The sequence below is a fragment of the Ipomoea nil genome, unplaced genomic scaffold (genome assembly GCF_001879475.1).
Source record: "Ipomoea nil cultivar Tokyo-kokei standard unplaced genomic scaffold, Asagao_1.1 scaffold0688, whole genome shotgun sequence".
Taxonomy (NCBI): Eukaryota; Viridiplantae; Streptophyta; class Magnoliopsida; order Solanales; family Convolvulaceae; genus Ipomoea; species Ipomoea nil.
Window position 1 is genome coordinate 7,264,177 of NW_017617116.1, and position 22,386 is coordinate 7,286,562.

The 22,386-nt window shown below is 37.0% G+C and overlaps 2 protein-coding genes and 1 long non-coding RNA gene across 4 annotated transcripts; 2 read left to right on the forward strand and 1 right to left on the reverse strand.

Annotated features, from left to right (window-relative positions):
• The first annotated feature begins 762 nt into the window (after positions 1-762).
• On the forward strand, positions 763-2,198 carry LOC109175649 (jacalin-related lectin 19-like). Its single transcript, XM_019324959.1, has 3 exons — positions 763-1,196; positions 1,284-1,504; positions 1,737-2,198. The coding sequence occupies exons 1-3, from the start codon at positions 839-841 to the stop codon at positions 1,974-1,976; spliced, it is 819 nt and encodes a 272-aa protein (XP_019180504.1). The 5' UTR covers positions 763-838; the 3' UTR covers positions 1,977-2,198.
• LOC109175650 lies at positions 1,709-14,963 on the reverse strand. The gene is made up of 3 exons (XR_002053299.1): positions 14,889-14,963; positions 9,263-9,270; positions 1,709-1,720 (listed from the first exon to the last, which is right to left on the reverse strand). It is a non-coding gene; the product is annotated as an uncharacterized LOC109175650 (long non-coding RNA).
• Positions 9,951-11,920, forward strand: LOC109175647 (jacalin-related lectin 19-like). Of its 2 annotated transcripts, none has more exons than XM_019324958.1 (3): positions 9,951-10,389; positions 11,157-11,379; positions 11,514-11,920. In XM_019324958.1, the coding sequence occupies exons 1-3, from the start codon at positions 10,034-10,036 to the stop codon at positions 11,751-11,753; spliced, it is 819 nt and encodes a 272-aa protein (XP_019180503.1). In that variant the 5' UTR covers positions 9,951-10,033; the 3' UTR covers positions 11,754-11,920. The 2 variants fall into 2 exon arrangements, with proteins under 2 accessions (XP_019180503.1, XP_019180502.1); XM_019324957.1 differs by having other exon boundaries at positions 9,952-10,397; positions 11,159-11,379.
• Positions 14,964-22,386: the final 7,423 nt, after the last annotated feature.

Genomic DNA, 22,386 nt, shown 5'->3' on the forward strand with positions numbered 1-22,386 from the left:
TAGAGGAGTTATTGAGTGTGAATTATGTGAGGTAGACAATAGAAATTATATTTGGTTCCAAAAAAAAAAAAAATAGAAATTATACATGCATCATGATGCCACACTTTAATGATATTCACAAACACCATAATTGTGTGCCAGGCCACCTGCCTTGTCATACAAATTGCAGTAAGATGTACTAACTCTAATTAAATGCCCATTTATTTGGTAATCAATGAGTTTATCAACCCAAAAGTTAATAATATGAGAGGTAAATTATACTAATAAGATTAAGAGTATGATTTAATTAATTACTGTAAGGTTTTATCATCACTAAAAAACAATTTAATGTATAAATCATAATAAAATTCCTATAACGTTTCGAGTCCCATCAATGATTATTAGAAAAGTAAAAAATATCAAGTTAGGAAGAAAATTAAAGAAAATGGAGTCCCACAGTCTGGTAGATATGGTCAAATGCCAGTGGGCACAATAGATTTGTCCATATCAATTTACATTGGGCATAATCTCTATACTCGGCTGTTGAGTAATAACATTGGTACCTTATCTCAAATAAGACCTACTGAACCAGTGATCTAAGTCCGTGTGGACAAAGTCCATAAATGCTATTCAAAGATATACCTAGTATATGATATACTTTGGATGAAGTTTGATTATCTATGTTTACATGACAAACTTATAATATTATGATTACCAAACCAATTATCGACCAATTAGGCTGGCTACCAAGTTTTCCTTCTTCCTCTATATATAAAAGGGGAATGAAATCTGTTCCTACACCATCTACCAAAACCCTTCTCTTCACAACTCTGATCTCTCCTTCTTCAACCAAAAAACAATGGCCATTCCCGCCGTTTCCGTGGCGCTGTCGAAGTTCAACGACGCTCTTTCCGAAACTCAGTGCGGAGCCGACGAACACGTCGAGGAGCTGGTGACGGAGCTAACATGGATGCAGTGTTTCCTGGTCGACGGCGAGAAAACGGCGCAAGGCCGGGTGAGAACCGACATCTGGTCCTCCGCCATCGAGCGCCTCGCCGTGTGCGCTCAAGAACTAAACTACGGCTACGGCGGCGGCCACTCTAACAAGTCCAGGGACTTCGCCAACCTCAACGCCCGTTTCGCCAGCCTCCGGGCAAAAATCCAACCTTTCCTCACTTGTCAAGCTCCCTCATCGGGTTCTGCAAACACCCCCCCAGGTTCATAACTTATCCATCTTGATTTCTTTAAGTTTGGGCATGTAGCTAATTAGCTAATTAACATGATAAAGTGTAAATGTGTGGCAGATTTTGGACCTGGGATTCAAATTCCTAAAGAAATACTGGTCGGAGCATGGGGAGGTCCCGGTGGAAATAAATGGGATTTCAAGCCTAAAGGGCTCATCAAACAGATAACTATTATTCATGGTACCGTCATCGACTCCATAACTTTCACCGGCGTGAGCGCCGACGGCCGGGTGGATTCTCCGATCAAATTAGGTGGCCCCGGTGGCAGTAAAACCTTCCAGGTTAATATATTTCAATTCACTGGAAATGATGAAATTTCCGACCACCTGAAAATAATCTTAAATCAATTCAAAAACAAAAAGTAGTCGGAAATAGCATCATTTTCAGGTGGTCGGAAATTTCATAATTTCCAGTAGTGTCATAGTGCATATTGGATAAAACCTGTCTTGTGACGTTAACCACAAAAGACCTTAGTTTCTTCCATTTATATATATACACTTGTTGTTATTACAGGTGAATATCAACGGTGCATCGGAGTACCTGAGGGGTGTGAGTGGAACATATGGGAATCACCATGGCCTGACGGTTATAAGGTCGATCAAGTTCGAAACCAATGTGACTACACATGGACCATACGGGTCTACCGACGGGACGCCGTTCTCGTTTGTGGTGCAGGACGGCAAGATTGTCGGATTCCACGGCCGTGCCGGCGACTTTGTTGATGCTATTGGTGTTTATGTCACATCTATATAAGTGCATCGTCTCTCATGCAATAATGTTGTCTAGTTTGGTCCATTGGAAATCCTTAGAGTTGTGTGTTTGGTTTTCCAAATGGTTTGAATAACTGTTAGTTGTGTTGTTGACCTTGCTTGTTTCATGGTTCTTGGAGTGAGCAGATGTTGAATAATAAATTATCTGGCGACTAAGTGTGTGGAACATGAGGTGAAATCACGAGTTTGATTATTATTAATACTTCACGAAATTACACTTGTCTATAAGTTCAAACAGTTATTTTACACGATGAACACTCCCCATTTAAAAGGGAAATTTTCTACGATTAATGAATAGGTAATGAATATACATGTTATTATAATGAACTTAAGTCCATGATACAATATGGAATGTTTTCCTATCACAAAATATTTGTGGAATTACAATCTCAAATTTTCTCCGTGAAGTAAGCGGATCGGAGGCGGTGTCCGATCGTCTTCCCATGCCGCCATCTTCACCGCAGATAGCGTTCGCCTTTATTGTCTTCTCTTTCATTCTCCGCATTCCCCACCAGTTACGCCTTGTCCCACCCCTCCATTTCCAGTGTTACCGGTTGTTACTCCCTTATTTTCGCATTGTTGTTTCCCTTTGCTTTGTTTTACTGGTTTAATTTTGTTTGCAGTTTCTGTTTTTCATCTCGTTGTTTTGACGAGTTTATTTCTCTAGTTTACTTGGCGAGTTCTTTTTCATAAAGCGTGAAACGACAAAACTGGTCATGGCGTATGTGAATCTCATCCTGTGTGACAAACATGACAATGAAAAAGAGACTCATCTGAACTATGATATGCAGCTCAGCACAATGGAGATATTGTCAGGATAACAGAATGAAAATAGGTACTCATCAGGTGGTGTGCAAGACTATTCAACCAGTGTCAGTCTTGGGTACGTTTGACCAAATCATTAAAAAAGCTTTAAGTTCCTCCAAAGAATTGAAGCTTCAAATTTGTAAAACAGTCTGCGAATCAAATTTTCTGTAGCATTGCTAGGGAAGTTGTTTCTATGTCTGACTGTAAGGAATGTTTGATCATTCCATCGATCTTTATAGTAAACGTTTCAGCATATTATTAATGAATTAGCTTCTTTATTTTTTTAAAAAAAAAATAACTGACAACCTAACAGGGTAGTTCAAGTGGCAAATGAGCTCTCTTGTAGGAGAGAATTTCGGAATAACTCGATTTTGATTTTCACAAGTGACGATTCCCTTTGAGCCAGCTCACATAACTAATAGCATCAAGGAGAGCCCATAAACAACCATTGACATAAAATAAGCTACCCAGCCAGCCCATATATGAAACTAACACTGCTAGCTTGTTTATTAAAATCTTTGGGCTCAAGGTGCATGTATGCTCCACTAACTATCAACTCTCATCCATGGAAAAACTTCAAATATATATGCATCTGCAGAACTATATATAGAAACCATTAAATTAAATTTACATCTAAGGACTGCCATGCATGGCTTTCATCAACATGGATGTGTCTAGAGTTTCAGACTATTGTGAATGTGAATGGGTTTATTGGACTATTATAATTGAAACTAGGCAAGGTTTTGCAGGATTATATTATTGTTTTTTTATTGGATTATATTACTTGAGTTATTGTCAAATGCTCCCTTTGTTTATATTGAACATAACATATATAAATAATAAATGTATAGTTTCATTTGCTATTTAAACTTTTAGTTAAGATATAATATATCTTTTAGTTTGGTACGTATTAGAACAAAGTATAAACAAGAAGTAAGCAAAAGATATTTACACATAAAGGGGCATGTAAACTTAGAATTATCCTTCAATTGTTTCTGATATGATCTTAATTCTTTTATAATACTCAAATTTGAAGCAGTATTTAATAGAGATTAGGCTCATTCCACTTGGACCAGGCCACAAATTGATGATAAACAAAATTTATTTATACTAATTAAGCCGAATCCAATGTCCTGTCATCAAAACATGATATTAACTGCTACGCAAATATATAAAAATAAATTAAATTAAAGTTGCACATTCATTATTGGTTATTCCACCATGCCAAAAGCACTTATATGCTGTGCACTTGAGTGAAGCAACACTTATTTTCAGGATTACATTAATTTCTGTTTGGACACATTTATATATGTATGAATGTGCCAGTGAGTGTGAATGTGTTGTGGGAGTCTTGGATGGTCGGATGGACACACAATTATGACATGAGTACGTGTGAATTGGAGTCTAGTATATATATATGGGAAGTTCTATTTGCACCCACCTATTTAATAGGTCAAATAGATGGTGCAAATACCAAAGTAGGTGGTGCAAATAAATGTAGTCAAAGTAGGTGGTAACATTTATTATTTATTATTTTTTAACAATAAACATTAAAAAAAAAATGATCGACTTTTTTTTTTTTTTTTTTTAATTATTTGTGTAATTATTTTTAAAATTTTTATTTTCAATACATATGTTTTTAAATTTTATTTTCAATACTTGTTTTTTTTGTTCAATATAATTTTTTTAACTTTCTATTTTCAATACTTGTTTTTGTTTATGGTTTAATTTTTAAATTCAAAATAATGATTAATTTTGTTATTTTAATATTTTTTATAACTTAAATTTGTTGTATTCATTATTTTATCTTTTTTTATAGAGATATAATAAATAAAATTTGAATCGCTAAAAATTGTAAAAATATATTAACTTCACAATAAAAATAAAATAAAAAATAAATTCATTCAATTTCAATCTAATATAACATTTTCCCGAGTATAATTAGAGCGTACATGCTCATTGTAACTTTCAATCCTATTCATATATGGAGTCATCCATGCATTTGCACAATCATATCTAAAATAAGCCCATTGTGGAGCAATTGTAGGCATTGGGTACCCTCCTGTCAATGTTACCTTGACATAATGGTTATTATTAACATAACCAAGGGTTATTGCTACATGCTCGTACCAAGGTGGTGGGCTAGATCGAAGTGGTAAATATGTTGTACTGCCGGCCATACTCAAAACATGTAGTATCACATTGTATCGGGAAGCAATTAGTACACCCATCTCCGGCATAGTCATCCAGTGCTCAACTGGTGCACACCGATCTTGTGCAAAAAAATTCAACATGTTATAGGCATTATACCATCCTTGAGTTCCAAACATATCGGTATATTCCATTGTGTGAGACTCTAGTTCTTCGATTAAATTGGATCGAATTTTGAACCATTCGTCCTCCTTAAAACCGAGACAGAGAGCTACGGCTCGAAATCCACAGTTTCCGTCAGATTTCACATCTTGCACTTGCATGATAAAAGGATGGAATATAACCGGAAGTTGAAGCATATATGGATGGTAAAAGTGTCTATCACCTGAAGTTGGTGCAGCTGAACAACTATTCCGAGCTTGTTCTTGAAATTGAATATTATTTGGCTCGGCTTTAGTTTTTCTGAGAGATAGAGTTCTTATGAAAGATTTGTTTTTTGAAGTGGGACGCCCACGAACATTTATTTGCACGGGTGGCTCACGGATCGAAGTTGTAGATGGCGCGATCAACTCCCTCAACTTTCTCAATATGTTGAATTTACCAGTTCTTGATTGTTTCTTGAACTGATCCTTAAACATATGAAGCTCATGCTCAACACCAAAATCTTCATTGGTTAGAGAGATGGAAGATGATAAGTCGAGCTTCCTCCAAAAGATATCAATCGAATCAAGTGGGATAGGCTTACCACAGTTAAATTCCGGATGATGGATAATGCAGGTAAAACTCAAATGCAAGTTGTTATGTCTTTTTTACATAACAATGGTTTTTGTGATGGAAACATTATCCGGATTTTGCATCTTCACCGACGTTAAAATATCTCGTGGTTTCACATGCATCGCTGACAAATTTTCCACCAATTCGACTTCATTTCCTGATAATCGCCTTGCATAAGGGTGACCTTCAAGGTGCAATGCAGGCTCATGATTATGGACTCCGCATATTACCCTAACCCTCCAGCAACCATCAACACGTATGTATTTCCCCTCCAATTGGAATGGACAATCAATTTTTCTTGTACCCGTGTTTTTAGATGAGATTTTTTTTGGCACGTAAGTACCACCACGGTCACACTGAAATATAACTGTAGGACTTTTATTCCGGGACCTTTTAATCACAATAACATAACCGAGATCCCGACCTCTACTTTGAACCCATTCAATTAAATCTTCGCGAGACATGAATGCCTAATAAAAAAATTATTTGTATCAATAATAAAAATACCTAATTAATTAATTATAATCATAAGTATACGTACTAATTAATAATCATAATAATAATTACATGCATGTATACCAACAAATTAAAAAAAAACAAACAAACAAAAACAAAAACAGAAATTAAGTATACGTACTAATTAATAATAATAATAATAATAATAATAATAATAATAATATTAATAATTACATGCTTACAATAATAATAAGTATGCGTATGAATTTTGTTTACCGTTTCTGTAGACAATTCGCATGCAACCTCGAGATTTAGGTTCACTTGATCATCATCTTTAGTTCTATTGTCATCATAAATTTCGATTGCATTTTCGTCCTGAACAAACAAACAAATAACAACTCTTAATATATAAAGACAAAATAATATATTCAATATTGATATATTAAAGCAATGAATTTCTAATCAAAAATAAATATACATATCTAAATTTCTAAATAATATATAAAAGCAATGAATATATAAATAATACGTAATATTCAATTTACTAAGTTCACACACACACACATATATCTATATATATATATATATATATATATATATATATATATATATATATATATATGAAATTAATGAACATATATGAAAGCAATGAACTTAAATTTCTAAATAATATATGAAAGCAATGAACTTAAATTTTTAAATAATATATAAAAGCAATGAACAAATATACATAAGTTCAATTGTAACATTTCAGTAACAATTCAAATAAAAAAAAAATTAAAATACCTCGTAATGTTGTTGATTTTGATTTGGACCATTGTAACTAAGAAATTGGCTTTGATTTTGATCGTTGTAGCTAAACAAATTATCTATCCAACCGTCCATCACACACACACGAATTTTGATTTTGATTTTGATTGTATGACATGTACATCACACACACACACCACATATATATAGAGTCATTTAAGTCTTTTGGATTCCTTGCCATTCATTCTACACGTAATTTCATTTCACTAACAACAATATTAACTAAAAAATATGAATTGAAATTGTAAATTTACAAAATATATGTATTAAAATTATCAAGTTCAAAAAACTATCTATTGAAATCATAAATTTAAAATAAACATATATCGAAAAACAAAAAAAATGGACCAGGAAGGCAAGGAGGCAGAAAAAAAAAAAAAATGGCTGCTGGCTGCTCCGTTTTTTTTTTTTTTTTTTTTTTTTTTTTAAATTACATTTTGACCTCATAATTGTAAATTTAATAGGGTGGTGCAAATAGCATTTTGACCACCCATTAGGCTATTTGCACCACCCATATTTACTACCTTTTTACATTTTCAAAGTGCTTTATACCTCATTTTAGTCAATGGGTGGTGCAAATAGCAACACCCATATATATATAGACACAACCTGCTTAGCTGCAGGATCATAAATTTTGTTTGGATGCACATATATAACTATGGGTAGATGACATTTTTAGCTCACATCGGTTATCTGAAAGAATCCTAGATTACTCATATATAGCTGATCAGTTCAAATTGAGAAGACTAAGATTGTTCTTATAAAAAATTGAATTTAAAACCTTGTTGTTATCAAATCAATTGTCTAACTAAGTAACTAACTTGATTGGGGGTTATCCGATAACATTTTTAGTCTTAGTTGTAACTGGGGTGTAGATTTAGATTTTCAATTCAATTATTTGATCTTTAGGTTTAGTTTCTCAATTATTATCAAATAGTGGATTTTCGTCTCTCAATGATTAAATCAAGAGACCAAATCTACCACCAATATGTCACTTTATTAATATCTAAAGGATTAAATTAAATCTGTATTGCAAATAACTGAGGGAGTAATAAATTTATTTAATGGCCATAACGGATGGACTAAAAGTGTCATACTTAAGGTGCGTCGTGTTAATATTTAAGGTGTACCATTTTAATTTAATGTGCGTTTTTTGTTGAAACTTAAAGTGTGCGTTGTTTCAAAGTTTAAAATGTGTCTTTAACACTTAAAGTGTGCCATTTTAATATTTAAGGTACGTCAGTTATCCACTTAAAGGTGCATAAGTTCTACACTTAAGGTGTGTCATTTTAAAAACGAAAAGTACGCGATGTTAAAACTTAAGGTACACCATTTTAACACTTAATAAAGTGTGTCTTTGTAACACTTAAGATGCGCCATTTACCCATTTAACATAATGTAAAAAGCAAACATTAATAAATTGATTTGTTATTTCTTTAACCTCCTAAATGATAAATTAGTATTGTACTTAATTCAATCAATTCTCCTTTTGACTACATGCATGCAGCCTTATCTCCCACAGCCTTTCTGAACTCCACAGAAATTTTTGTTGACGTGTGAATGCAAGAAAAGGGAGAACATGCACAGGTTGGCGCATGGTACCTTCACTCTTCCATGTTTTTCTTTTTATATATAAAAAAAAAGGACAGTAAAAATGAAGAAGAAGAATAAACTCTGATAAAGTTGCCTAAAAGATGATAATTAGCTCCTTGACTTGGTTAAAAAATCAATATAAGTGATTGGTTAATTAGTTTTTTTAATTCCAAAATATTAAAATTCAAAAAGCCACTCAAAGCAACTTTTTCAATTAGCTTTTTGAGAAAAGAAATTATACAAAACAGCTATCTGCTACAATCTAATTTACCAATTCAAAGACCTTTCTACAATAAGCTAATGTTATTAACTAGTTATACACTCTAATGAACTCAATCAGTTAACAGTCATTTACTAAATAGGGTCAATTGTGTTTGGTGAACTCTACTTTAGCATGGGGGTGGATTGGGAGAATGGGAGGGGGGGGGGGGCGGGGGGTGGGGGTTTGAGCCGGGAGGAGTTATTGAATGTGAGGTAGACAATAGAAAATATACATTCTTTCTAAAGAGGTTGAATTTCACACCACAAGGGCCCCACGTCCCGTTCTGACAAAACATCTAGGAAAATGTAAATCATGGTAACTCAGCTGAACATAGAGGCTAGACTTTTGCTTACTAGGTGAATAGAAATTATTCATGCATGCATGAATGCCACACTTTAATAATGATATTCACAAACACCATCACCTGCCTTGTCATACAAATTTTAGAAAGATGTACTAACTCTAATTAATTGCCGATTTATTTGGTAATCAATGAGTTTATATGAACCCAAAAATTAATAATATGAGAGGTAAATTGCACTCGTAAAATTTTATGTAATGAATTTGTCAAGAGCATGATTTAATTAGTACAAGTTTTTATCGTCACTCAAAAACAATTTAATGTATTAATCATAATAAAATTCCTACCACTCTTCGAGTCCCACCAATTATAATTGGAAAAGTTGACAATTTCAAATTAGGAAGAAAAATGAAAATTGAATTAAATACAATAGAGTAAATTTTCCTTTTTATTTGATTGACAGGAAAATCCACAAATGCTATTTAAAGATATTGTTCCAGAAAGGTTGAATCCACATTCTCCAACCCGAAGGCCTTCACGCTTCGGTCCAATAGAACATATGGGAGGATGTAAATCATGGTAATTCAACTTATCGAACACAGAGACTAACCTTTGCTTATTGCACACAAAGAGCATCGGGTCATTGTTCCCAAATTTATTCAAAGATGAGCTTTGGATGAAGTTTGATTATCTATATCTGCATGATAAACTTGTAATATTGTGATTACCAATAACTATCGACCAATTAAAACCCAAGTTTTCCTTCTTCCTCTATAAAAGGGGAATGAAATCTATTCCTACACCATCTACATACCAAAATCATTCTCCTCTTCACAACTCTGATCTCTCCTTCTTCCCTTTTGCTTATATTACCAACCAAAAAACAATGGCCATTCCCGCCGTTTCCGTGGCGCTGTCGAAGTTCAACGACGCCCTTTCCGAAACTCAGTGCGGAGCCGACGAACACGTCGAGGAGCTGGTGACTGAGCTAACATGGATGCAGTGTTTCCTGGTCGACGGCGAGAAAACGGCGCAAGGCCGGGTGAGAACCGACATCTGGTCCTCCGCCATCGAGCGCCTCGCCGTGTGCGCTCAAGAACTAAACTACGGCGGCGGCGGCGGCCACTCTAACAAGTCCAGGGACTTCGCCAACCTCAACGCCCGTTTCGCCAGCCTCCGGGCAAAAATCCAACCTTTCCTCACTTGTCAAGCTCCCTCATCGGATTCTGCAAACACCACCCCGGCCCCAGGTTCATAATTTATCCATCTTGATTTCTTTAAGTTTGGGCAAGCATCACTACTGGAAATTATGAAATTTCTGACCACCTGAAAGTGATCTTAAATCAAGTCGAAAGCTTTGTTCCGACCACTTTTAGTGTCGGGAAAAACCTCTGTTGCTATTTTCGACCACTTTTTGCTTTCAACTTGATTTACTGTTGTGTTTTGGGAGTGTTTCGGATATAGTATTTAATGGAGGGTTATTTGTTTAATTTCTGTGACGTGTGTATAGACACACTGCCTTAAAAACTAATTCCGGAGACCGTGCGAGTCTTTTATATCCGGGGCTTTCCACCAACAAACACAGAGACAGAGGATACTCACGTATAGGTTGCACAGAGTATATGTATTAGTGCAGTTGCTGAATGCATTTGCGGTATGGGAAGGCTGGGTATTTATACTAGTTTATAATAACTGCCCAGCCTTCCCATACCGCAAATGCATTCAGCAACTGCGCTAATACGTATACTCTGTGCAACCTATACGTGAGTATCCTCTGTGTTTGCTGGTCGAAAGCCCCGGATATAAAAGACTCGCACGGTCTCCGGAATTAGCTTTTAAGGCAGTGTGTCTATACACACGTCACAGAAATTAAACAAATAACCCTCCATTAAATACTATATCCGAAACACTCCCAAAACACAACAGATTTAAGATGGTGGTCAGAAATTCCATAATTTCCAGTAGTGCATGTAGCTAATTAACATGCTAAAGTGTAAATGTATTGTGGTAGATTTTGGATCTGGAATTCAAATTCCTAAAGAAATACTGGTTGGAGCTTGGGGAGGTCCCGGTGGAAGTAAATGGGATTTCAAGCCTAAAGGGCTCATCAAACAGATAACTATTATTCATGGTACGGTCATCGACTCCATAACTTTCACCGGCGTGAGCGCCGACGGCCGGGTGGAGGCTCCGATCAAATTAGGAGGCCCCGGTGGCAGTAAAACCATCCAGGTTAATACATTTTCAATTCATAATGTGTACTAGGTAAAACCTGTCTTTATGATAATCTTAGTCACAAAAGATTATAAGGAGGTAAACAGCTTAATTAGTTTCTTCCATTTATATATATACACTTGTTATTATAGGTGAATATCAACGGTCCATCAGAGTACTTGAGGGGTGTGAGTGGAACATATGGGAATTACCATGGCCTGACGGTTTTAAGGTCGATCAAGTTCGAGACCAATGTGACTACACGTGGACCACATGGGACTAACGACGGGACGCCGTTCTCGTTTGCGGTGCAGGACGGCAAGATTGTTGGATTCCATGGCCGTGCCGGCGACTATGTTGATGCTATTGGTGTTTATGTCACATCTATATAAGTGCATCGTCTCTCCTGCAATAATGTTGTCTAGCTTTGTCCATTGGAAATCATTAGAGTTGTGTGTTGGGTTTCCAAATGGTTTGAATAACTGTTGTGTTGTTGACCTTGATTGTTTCAAGGTTCTGGAGTGAGCAGATGTTGAATAATAAATTATATGGCGAGTAAGTGTGTGGAGCATTTGGTGAAATCACCAGTTTGATTCTTATTAATACTTCACAAAATTACACTTGTCTATAAGTTTAAATAGTTATTTTAATTTACATGATGGACAGTTGGACACTCCCCTTTTATAAGGGAAAAAAATTGGGGACCACTTTTTACAATTACGGAGTGTTTGGTTGGAGTGAGAGAATTAAGTGGGAAATGAATTGCAATTCAATGGTAGAAGAATAATGTGGGATTAAAGTGGTAATTTAAAATTTCGTGTTTGATTTGCATGAATAGAATTACTAGGAATTTTAATTCCAAGGTATATATGAGAATTGAAATGGAATAAATAGTATAAAGTCCAAAATGTCCATACTTAATAATAATAATAATAATAATAATATATTTTTTCTTCCTAAAATCCATGGAATTGAAAGGGGGACATGTGATTATAATTCCTTGAAAATGAGGGAATTTTAATTCCACGGAATTGCAATTTTCTCCAACCAATTAAACAAATGAATTTGATTGCCTTTGGAATTATGTAGAGGTGGAAATGGAGTTGTAATTCCCTCCGTAGACGGAGCTAAAGGGGAAGGGGGGTGGGGGGGGGGGTATGTATATATGTATATATAGTACAAGTTTTAGTATTAGTATAAAAAAACATATAAATGTTAATAAGAAGTGTCATAGATTAGTTGGCAAAACATATGTTTGGTTATAGTGAAGGTCCAAAGTTTGAATCCTTTGTTGGTATTAACACAATTTTACAGTTTCTCTTGGCTTCAACACAATCACATTGTTAATAACTTTTTTAATATTTAATAAAATACACACACACAAAAATTATTTTATCAAATTAATTATGTTTCATATTTTGTTATGAATATTTTTAATAAAATTTCGATGTGTTTTATTTTTCGCCCATATCTAACAATATTTATACCTATTGATGGGGTGTGAACCCCATGGGCTCGGGGCCCAGGAAGAAAAGAGATCAAAGCCCAGAAGAAGAAGAGAAGCCCAAGAGGAAAATGGAGTGAGCCCAAAAGAGATACGAGCCAAACCGAGGAGTAGGCTCGACCCGGGAGTCGGCGCGAGTGTGGGATCGGCACGGGTAGAAGGTCGACCTAAAACTAGCCGTTAGCCCCTATTAAACTCCTAATTATCTACCTTAAAGTCCTATTAAAGCACATATTTACTTACCTCATCATAACCTACCATTTGTTACCCCATTTACTACCCATAAAGCCTACTAATGACTCCCCAACGGACACTTTTGGAGTAGCTAGCTATAAAAAGGAGAAGAAGAGTACAAGGAGGGGCCCGAGATTCATCCATACACACATGGAGGACTCTCCTAAGCACTCTTCCTACACACTAGAAGAAGACCACATGTCACTCTTCCACAAAAACTCTCTCAAGAAGACTCCAAACACTTATCTACACACATGAGAAGACTCATCACTCTTCCAAGGGGAGAAGACTCCGTCATCCCTCATCTCAACAAGAAGGCATCATCATACACACTCTTTTCAACAAAGAAGATCAAGAAGAATACTCCCTCCCTATATACAAAGTATATCTCTCTCCCTACACAATATTTCCATATTACATGTACAAAATAGCTTTACAATATGTACGAAGACACCTACAAAATACATAGTGGAGTTAGGCTTGGCACTGCCCAAAAAGGCCCGTGGTTTTCCTTTCGGTTTCCACGTACAAAAAGCATTGAGTTATATTTGTTCTACTTATTTTTCTGTAAGCCGCATGTGAAAGGTGAATCCACCGACTAAGGTTGTGTTGGACCTCCCTGGGCCCAAAAATCCTAAAACCAACACCTATATTTCTTGGGTAATGTGTGTGTATATATATATATATATATATATATATATATATATATATATTTTTTTTTTTTTTAAATTATCTCTTTTATTTTAATGTTTCGTTTTCGCTTGAAAAAATTGTTGGATCTGTCCCTACTTCTTCGCCCCCTCTCAACAAAATTCCTGACTCCGTCCCTGATTCCCTCCAAACAAACGGCCCGTTAATGAATATGCAATGAATCTACATTTTTATTATAATGAACTTAAGTCCATGATACAATATGGAACGTTTTTCTATCACAAAATATTTGTACAATTACAACCAATTAACTATACTGATATGATTACTACTTCTCAACTACCTTGTACTGTGATGCGTCTCGGTTACCATTCTAAATGGGTAGTCATAAATTCGAACTTCAATGGTGGGGATCGGACTTAGATTCTGTGTTGAAAATGTTTGAAAAAGTATATTACCTTATTAAAGAGTAATGTGACTCATTGAAGAAGAATATGTAACTTGAGGACTTGTACTGGTAAATCCCGCCTTATCACCATAATCGGTAAATGACTACGAAAACATAAACGAACATAGGTAGTCAATAACTAACCTGCTATCAGTTGAATACAAAATTTATAAGATGAGAAGTTGAATGAAGCTCACATAACAGCATCAAGGAGAGCCCATAAAATCAAACAATCAATGAAGAACAAGTTACCCAGCCAGCCCATATATGAAACTAACACTGCTAGCTTGTTTATTGAAATCTTTGGGCTCAAGATGCATGTTCCAGTAACTATCAACTCTCATCCATGGAAAAACTTCATATATGCATCTGCAAAGCCCACACCTATAGAAATGGCAAATTATGCTATGGAACCGTGTCTACCTTGCAAGGTGGACACGCTTCCAAAACTGTTCATAATTATGAATATGTAGTTCAAAAATTATGAACATAGAGTTGTGAAAATTAGAAACAAAAACAGAAAACTTGTTTATTAACACAATTTTTCATTTTGAAAACATGAAATAAATCCTTTAAAAAAAAGAAAAAAAAAGAAAACATGAAATAATTTTTCATAAATTATTAAAAACTATTTTTAAATGAAAAATATAATCATCTATCCTCTATTTAGCTATATGTCACTATAGCTACATTCTCACCATTATCTACTTACATATTTATTCATTACTATGATTACATTCATTATCATCTTCTTTTACTTATCACTGGAGCCGTCAAAACGGGGTTAGCTCGTCTCGCCTCGGCAAAAAGGCAGGTCGGGCTTTGAATTTTATGCCCCGTATTTTGGCAGGCTGGGCTTAGCGGGCCGGGACTATAATTATTTAAATTATAATATAATAAAACTATAATATTTAAAATATATAATTTGACTAAATCTTTATAAAATAATTAAGTTAATTTGACAAATAACATAGCCTAAATTAATTTAATTAATTGATGTACATACTTAAATAACTTAATTAAAATGTGGTCCAATAGTTTATTTAATTCTGTCAAAATTTCCTTGTCAACAGAATATAGGGTTCATAGATATTTGTCCAACTAATTTTTTTCACGTGAAAAAAATGATATAGTACATTCTTAAGGATCATGTACTCTTCCAGCAAGGGATAAGGTTTATCCTTCCACGCCATGACTCTAGCTTCAAAATTAAATCAACCAAGTTCTAAAATGAAATATTATTCTAATTTGAATTGCTCAGTACATTCAATGCCCTTGTATATATGTAGCTACAAATTAAATGATACAATATTTAGGTGGCCTTTGAACATTTAAAAGAAATAAAAAATGAGAAAAAATTTCATAATTCATAATGCATTAAATTTAGAACCTAATTAAATATATATACTTGTCCAAAAAAGATGAAATTTCCTAGCTCCAAGACCTTACACCCATGCTCGACATGATAGTGCGTGGAGATGTAAATCACGCTGTCTCAATGGCCCATTAAGTGGGAGGACCAGTATCTGGTGCCTATAATTGGAATCAAAACCCTTTAGTAATCACAGAATTTATTAACATTTTACTTTTCTACTTTTAAACAATGGAATCAAATATAAGGGAGAAAAAAATACATGAAAAAATAAAAATGTCATTGCCCATGTATTAAATAAAAATGTCATTGCCCATTGTTGTGATGCAAATGATCTTGTCCCTTCCAAGAAGAGTGGTCCAAGAAACCTACTTTCCACGTGCAAAAATTACACACCGTGTATTATATTGGCCGAAAATTTATGAAACCTGTCCTCGTACGTAAATAAAAAAAAAATGTTTTTTTAGAGGTCGGGAATTCAAACCATTTTTTATATAGAAAAATGAATTTAGTTAATATTTTATCTCTTAATTAGATTCGTTCGACGAGCATGGAAATTAGTCTGAGTATGGTATGATTTAAAATTGCCTCATATAGTTATGACATGCTCAGAATATAACGTAATGTAACTAAAAAAATGTGAGCCATTCAATTACTCTGTCTATTATCCCATTCTTGTCACCTGTTGTTGTCGCGGATGTTGCCCTGAAAGGAATGGATTGAATGCTATTTGGAAGTTTCTTTAAAAATTTTTGATTCTTTCAAAAAAAAAAAAAAAAAAAAAAAGAAGAAGAAGAAACCATAATTTTTATTCTTTTCAATTCTATTCATTTTTTTTTCTAGTAAAATCAAAATATGTGTTGAGAATTTTACTCACTGAATCCAACTATCATTTTCCTAAACCGCCTTATCCCTTGCTGGAAGGGTTGAAATAATGCATATTCTTCTTATAAGATCATATCAAACTTTATTTTATATAATTGCGTAGCTATTAGCACCATATTTTGAATGTTTCCACGACAGGATGCATCTGTCATCAATTGCTCAACATGTTTTCAATGATATATACCAAAACTAGTTCTGATACAAATTCTTAGGATCAGACGCTTGACACCATAGCTTTAATTTCGATTACAATTTTGATGGATCTCAAAGCTACACTATACTTACTTCCTATTAGGTCTCGAATCGAGCAGGGGTTGAACTCGGTCTGACCCAGCCGACACTCAACAATCCATCTCCCAGCAGCATGGGTCTCGAATCGAGCAACTCGGCCTAACCCGACCGACGCTCAACAATCCCTCTCCCAGCAGCATGCTTGATCCCATCCAGGACTAGACTCTGATACTCCATAGCATTGATTCAAAACCATGACCTCGGCTCTAATGCCAATTGATGGTTCTCAACGTTGCATTATGTTTGCTTCCCAGTTGGTCACTCATCATGGTTATCTGGTTGACATTCTTTCTTGAAACCAATTGGTGATAAGTAGATGGACATTAACCATTTAACCAAATCCCTCCTTGGTAAGCCCGAACGCCATGTCTCGAATTGAGTAGAGGCTGAACTCGGTCGACCCAAGCGACGACCAACAAATTCTTGCAACGAAAGGTGGATTCGGTCACCCCATGCCTGGCAGGATTGTGGCGAAGTAAATCATGGTGATTCAACGAATCAACAGAGACTAGACTTTTGCTCACTTTGCACAAGAACCCCCCCCCCCCTCCCCCCTCCCCCCTCATTTTAAGATGTTGCTCCTACACTGTCGCGGGTGAGACTCAATTGACCATTGATCTCTTGTAACAAATTTCAGACCGATTGAGATATGCCCATGCGGACTCAATTACAAATCTTATTACACTGTTTGAATGCATCCATGCATAAATTTACCGTGTGCATGAAATTTTTAAATAAGCAAAGGACAATTGACATAGGTTATCTGCATCTTTCATCGAAATACTCTATTACTTTAAAAAAGTAGATCACATATCATATTATCACAATTACAATTTATCATTATTTTATGCATCTTTACAATACCAACTTTATTTTAAATAATAATAGTAATAAAAAAAAGTATTGAAATAAAAGAGGGTAAGATGGGCTATTTTGAAGTCTGGAATGACTTGGTCTATCATGCTGTTTCCAATGTGTGGTACTCTGTCATTGTCAATGGGGTCAAAAAGGGTTTCTTTACCTCGTCCTGTGGATTGAGGCAAGGAGACCCACTCTCCCCTAGTCTTTTCATAATTGCTGCAGAAGTCCTCTCTACGTTCCTCGCCCGAGTCCATCAGGACGAGGCTATCCCTAGATTCTCCCAGCCTCCTGGTACTCCTCATATTCATCACTTAGCCTACGCTGACGATGTTATTATTTTTAGTACTGGGAGACAGGGGGCAATCTGCAAAGTCATTCGTGCTTTAAAAGATTACGAAGGGATTTCTGGCCAAATGGTCAGTTTTCCTAAGAGTGCTTTTTATATGCATCCTGACACCTCGGGTCGGGTGATTCGTAGGATTTGGGATATCACTAGATGCATTCATAGATCCTTCCCTTTCACCTATCTTGGGTGCCCTATTTATGTGAGGAGGAAGAAGTGCGTTTGTTTTTCATCTGTGGTGGACAAGGTAAAGGCCAAATGCCTTGGGTGGCAGCGTCGGCTACTATCTAAGGGGGGGGGGGGGGGGGAGGGGAATCAATCTTAATTACTTTTGTTTTGCAGGCTATTCCTTTACATCTTTTTGCAGCTTGTGCCCCTCCTAAGCAGGTTATTCGTGACCTGGAGCGATGTTTTGCCGCCTTTTTTTGGAGGCAGTCGGGAGGTGCACGCTACAATTGGGCTTCATGGAAAACGCTCTCCCTACCTAAAAAAGAGGGTGGAGTGGGATTCCTTGACCTTGACTTGATGGTGCGGGCATCTAGTGCGAAGCTTTGGTGGAATTTCCGCAAGGTGTATTCCCTGTGGGGAAATTTCATGACTGCTAAGTACTGCAGTCGAGTTCACCCGGTGGCGAAACGAGCGCGAACCTCCGATTCACACACTTGGAAGCTAATGCTCAGCGTCAGGAATGAGGTAGAGGCAGTCTTAGGATGGCGCCTGACTCACGGGGATGTTAATCTCTGGTGGGATAATTAGTCCGGCATCGGCACACTAGGATGCCTTTACCCCTTCCCGGGGGTTGAGTACTCTGGTGATCTATTGTCTGACTTCATTCAGGACGGAGAGTTATACCTATCGGCGTATGATGACCTTCTGCCACCTGGGTTGGAGGTTGACATGTCCCGTCTGGGTCAAAGAGTAGCTGACATCCCTATTTGGCGGGTGGCTACGGACGGTTTGTTTTCTTTTTCCTCTGCAAAATCTTTATTCAGACCTGAACCGGTGCAGTCAGATCCTCTTTTCAGTGCATGTTGGCATAAGCATTTGCCCTTTAAGGTGTCATTTCTTGCTTGGCGTGTGTTAAGGGGTCGCTTGCCCACTGATGATGCCATGGCTAGATTTGGGCGCCTTATTGTTTCCAGATGCTGGTGCTGCAATAACCCTGTTAGGGAAACTATTGATCACATCTTTTATGCGAGGGACACTGCTAGGGCTGTATGGGGATTTTTTATGGGATCACTAGGCTTGCGATTCAGTCATCGGGGTCTATGGACGCTCTTGACTGGGTGGAAGCGGGTGGTTTCACATAACCGTCTTGTTGCTTTTGTTATTTGCAGGTTGCCTTATCTTATCCTTTGGGAGTTATGGAAGCACAGGAACACATACTTACATGGCAGAGGGCCGCCGAGTGTACCTCGAGTGGTGTATGGCGTTGCCAAAGGGGTGGCAGAATGTCTCTTTAGGCGATGGCCGCAGGAACACATTTTTCCACCTAATTGGCCGGTCATTCTGTCCTACATAGATTCCACTGTACCGCGACGCGTGGTTCGCGCTGTTAGATGGGATCCCCCTCCAGATGGTTCTATAAAACTCAATTTTTCATATTCTGAGTCGTTGGGTGGGACTGCCGCCTTGGTACGTAATGGGGGGGGGGGGGGTGGTTTCTGCTACGGCCTAGCCATTTCGGTAGTCGACGGATTTCGGGACTTTTTCCATGGTATGCACCGCTCTCTTGAATGGTGTTTATCCGAGGGTTTTAGGTCCTTGGTCTTAGAGTCTGTATTGCCTGAGCTTAAGGGTTATGTAGACCCCACCGCACCTAGTCCATGGGTCTTTGACTCTGAAGTGTCACGACTCCGGTTTCTTTGTTCCTGTGCATTTGTTTCTGTTCTTCAGTGTTTGCCGCAGGGTAACCTCCCGGTGGCTGCATTGGCAGATTCGGTTGGGGATAAGGATAGGGAGTTTATTTTCCGTAATTTGTCAAACTTACCGCCAAGGGTGCGTGCGTTGCTTGTTCATGATGATATCCCATCGGTGGTTTTTGATGATTATGACCCGCCTTGAACTATGGTTTTGCTCTTGATGAATTGTATCACATTTTAAAACAGAAAAAAAAAAAAAAAGAAAACGAGAAAGTGAGGAAAATGGAAAAGGCAATTATAAAGAAAAATTGAAATGAAGGGAAAGTACTACTTAGAGGCAATGATAGTTTGACCTTGTGCCAAGCCTAGCCTCAACAACGTAGGTGTTAGCGGTACAAGAGACACCCTAGTCCGGGCTGAACGGTGGCCGGGCAGGATCTATCAAATCCGTTGACCTAGTCAGGCTTGCTGCTGGCCCATAGTAGCTAATCCCATTAGGGTTTTGGTTACTGTTCGTTGCTGGTGCTGAGAGGAGATTGGCTGGCCTGTTTTGCGTGGGCCTGCGTGCTTGTATTTTTGGCATGCGAGCCGTGTCTCTATTTTCCTTATTTATCTTTCATTTATTTCTTTAGCGGAGATATTTCTAGACTTGTACTATTATTTCATGTTTTATTGTTTTCTGCTGGGCTAGTTGAGTAGTTGGCCTTGCCGGCATAGGGCGTAGGGGGCTTTCCAACTGGGGGTTTTCTCTTTCTGCTCTGTGCTCTCTGTGCCTGTCCTGCTTCTATCTGTGGCTGTGTGTTTCGCGGGATTTAATTCCTGAGTTTCATGCATAGCATATACTCTGAGGTGGGAGTGCTCTCTTAGTCTGCTTTAAATATCTTGCTTGAGTTGGCGATTGGAAGAAAAGGCTGGTTGTTATATAAAGGGTTGGGTGGGTGTGAGGTGGGCTTCTGGTGCTTAGCATATATACTATTGCTTCTGTGGATGGCCGTACAGGTTCCCCGGGCTAAAATACAGTACGCTGTACCGAGGGAGCTGGTCTAACGCTTAAGGGTGATATATATGTTGGCATCAGTGGTTAGGGAGCCATCGCTTGGGACTTTGGGCTGTTGAAGCCCTCTGTGATAAAATGCAGAGCTCTGTACGTACGAGGGTGGCCTGGGTTCCAAGGGTGGGTGGAGGTGAGAACCATTGCTCATCTGGCGGACTATTCATGGTCCCCCCCGGATAAAAATGCAGAGATCTGTACCGGAGGGGATCTGTCCAACGCATGAGGGTGGTAGGGTTTCGGGAGGCTGGTTTCATTGCTTCTGTGGATGGTCACATAGGTCCCCTCGGATAAAAATGCAGAGCTCTGTACCTCGGGGGATCGACCTGATGCTTGAGGGTGAAACTAGTCCTTCTTTAGGTTTGGAGCACCGTTCTCACCCCTTTGTGTAGGGCATGACGCCCAGGAATTGTCCAGCTTTGCATGTGGTACAGGTGGTTTGTAAAATGGGTGTTGGGCCCACTTGGTGGTTTAGAGTTTATCTCCTTTATTAGTTAGCCTTAGGCCTCTTTACTTTATTCTTTATCTTTTTGTAGCCTTGGTCATTTTTGGGCCTTGGCAAGACGTTGTTTTGATTTTTTAATAAGAGTTCCTTTCTTTAAAAAAAAAAAAAAGAAATAAAATATTGGGTCTGGCAAAGTGAGAGTTGGCATTGGCTGGCAATAAATACATTTGAAAGGCGTGCAAAATAATTGACATTTATTTTTTAACTTTTAAAAAAAAATCTGGAGTGATAATACCATATTAGAATATTAGATTGCAATTCCACTCCATTGTTGTGATGCAAAATAAATGATATTGTCCCTTACAAGAAGAGTGGTCCAAGCAACTTACTTTCCACATGCAAAAATTACACTCCTTGAATTATATTGATCCAAAAATTTTGAGCCCCAGTTTCACTCTCCAGAAGCAGTCTATTGGTCTATTTCCTTATTAATTACTTCAAATTGTTAATAAATCTTTAAAGAAAATTATAATTTATCCCCTCCTATAATATGTCGATTATCAAAGTCACTCATAAATTATTAGTGGTGTAAATGTTATATTTCGATTTTTAAAATGGTACATATATTGCCCCTCCCGTACTATACGGGAGGGGCTATATATGTACCATTTTGAAAATTGAGGGGCAACATTTACAATACGGGAGGACAATATATGTCGTACCGTTTTAAAAATTGAGGGGCACATTTACACCACTAATAATTCAGAAGTGACATTGATAATTGGCATATTATGAATACATAAATTACAAAATTTCCCAAATCTTTATTTCAGCTACCAAGAATTGATTTGTTCATAGATATTTGTCCAACTAATTTTTCACGTGAAAAAAATGACAGAGTATATTGTTAAGGACCACTCTACTATTCCAGCAAGGGATAAGGTTTTACCCTTCCACGCCACGACTCTAGCTTCAAAATTAAATCAAGCAAGTTCTAAAATGAAATATTATTCACATTTGAATTGTTTAGTACATTCAATGCCCATATATGTAGCTACAAATATACTAATAATAAGTC